The 1,925-nt window shown below is 46.5% G+C and overlaps 1 protein-coding gene across 1 annotated transcript in view; it reads right to left on the bottom strand.

The window, feature by feature from the left end:
- Nucleotides 1-271: 271 nt before the first annotated feature.
- The window catches only part of LOC107036988 (protein HEXIM), a 2,591-nt gene continuing 937 nt past the window's right edge, over nt 272-1,925 (bottom strand). Inside the window, exon 2 of the mRNA XM_015255295.1 lies at nt 272-1,325. Within this exon, the coding sequence (XP_015110781.1) occupies nt 384-1,325 (942 nt within the window). The 3' untranslated portion in view covers nt 272-383. The remainder of the gene's footprint in view (nt 1,326-1,925) is intronic.

Here is a 1,925-nt window from a genome sequence, read left to right as displayed (position 1 = left end):
ATATTTTGAGTCATTTTTAGTCATTAAAAAAACTTCTTGAATGTATCCTATTTCATAAAAATTAGATACAATCCATAACAAAAATTTAATTTTCGAAAACCGAATGCTTCCCAATTTTCTCGATAAATTCAAAAAAATTCCCTGGATTCCCCCACCCCAAAAAGTTTCCTCGAAAAATGATCTCAAGACCTCCACAAATTCTCCCTCCAGCCATCGACCCCCCCATTTCCCCCCAAAAAATCCACCCCATCCCCTAAAAAATGTCCCCAAACACCCCCAAATTTCCAGCCGCCTCTCCTCCCCCCGATTTTTGGTCAATATATTTTGGATCACACATGTTAGCAGACGAGCGAGTGTCCCTCAGACCCCCTTCCCGCTGCCCCCTAAGTGGGAAGTCCCTCAATTTCTTGACTGGTAGCGCTGCCATTGGCCCTCTCAGAACGACTCCTCTCCCTGCTGTCATCAGTCGTTCCTCTCCCATTGACCCTGGCCTCGCCATTACGCCTCCTGCCCCCAGGTGATGCATTCCCCCCAACGCAGCTGCACCCACTGTGTCCAGAGCTGCTGCTGCTGTCACTATCGCTCTCACTGTCAACACTGGACTCCGAACTGCCCCCCTTGCCCCTGAGGCTCTCATTCTCACGCCTGAGCTGTTCATTCTGCTGCACCAAATCATCAATTCTCTGCTGATAAAGCTTGACCTTCTTGGCCATCTCCCCATCGCTCCTCCCATCGACCTCATCAGTCTGAAGATTCTTCGATCTCAATCGCTTCGTCAGCAGATCGAGCTTCGCCTCCAGCTGGACATATTCCTCGATTAACTCAGACTTCGACAAGGCACTCAGTCTCTCAGCGTGCAGATCCTCGTAGGCGCTGGAAAATTCCTTTGTGAGGAATTCCTCCTCGTCCTCAGGTGACGAGTAGAAGTAATCCTCATCAGAGTCGATGCTGAAACTCGAGTCCCTCGTCCTCGGGGGACCCCCGGGCTTCTGGAAGGGCACCGCCACCTCTGGATTCGTCGAGGTCTTCGCCAACTTCTCCTCGAGGTCCGGCAGATCGCTGTGGTCCTCCATCAGAAATTGCGTCGTGTTGTAGGGGGCTGGGGGCTGCGCTGATTTCTTCATCTGTCGACCCATTGAGCGACGACGCTGGCGCTCGAACGCCGGCTGCTTCGTGTAGGGCTTCAACTTTCTGTGCTTTGGTTTACCTCGGCGGGTCTTGCGCTTCTTACAGGACACGTCGGGATTTTCCTCGGAGGGCGGCGCCTCCTGCTCACCAGTGGCATTCTTCAGTTTACCGCAATTTGATTTTTTACCTTTTCCATTCTGCAACACAACATTTTGGGTTGGGGTCAATTTGCGGACAACTTGCATGTTTTTTTTGTTTTAATATGCCAGGGTTAGAAGCTGAATTAGTCATTTTTGTAATTTAATTATTTTTTTTTAATATGAAAAGGTAATTTACCACAGAAAAATTTCCTTTTTTGAACAAAGCCACCAGTTTTCGAGGTATTTGCAGAATAATGAGAATTTAAATTTCCATCAGTTTGAAAATTCCTCAATCATAATTTCGAGAATATTTTCTCAACTGGTGGATTAACCAAGTGTAGAAACATGAATTTTATTGAAGTCTACATTTTCTACAAGAAGTCTATCGATTTTTTTTTGCAGAATAATTTAAATTGTCAATTTGGTAAATGTTAAGAAAGACCTCACCTCCGATCTTTTTTCTACCCAAAAATCCCTGAATTTTCGAAAGACATCAAAATATTTTGTGGGGCACAAAATTCTCTTCAAATGGTCTTTTCAAGTGGGTTTCGAAAAATGTCCCTCAAGCGACTCTTTTGAAACGCACTCAATCCCCCTCAAAAAGCTCTCCACCTCCCCTCCAAGCACACCAGCAAACCCCCTACCCCCTCCAACCCC

This window comes from Diachasma alloeum, unplaced genomic scaffold (assembly GCF_001412515.2).
Source record: "Diachasma alloeum isolate Michigan unplaced genomic scaffold, Dall2.0 Dall_scaffold_00212, whole genome shotgun sequence".
NCBI classification, from domain to species: Eukaryota; Metazoa; Arthropoda; class Insecta; order Hymenoptera; family Braconidae; genus Diachasma; species Diachasma alloeum.
This window is presented reverse-complemented; position numbering and strand designations above follow the sequence as displayed.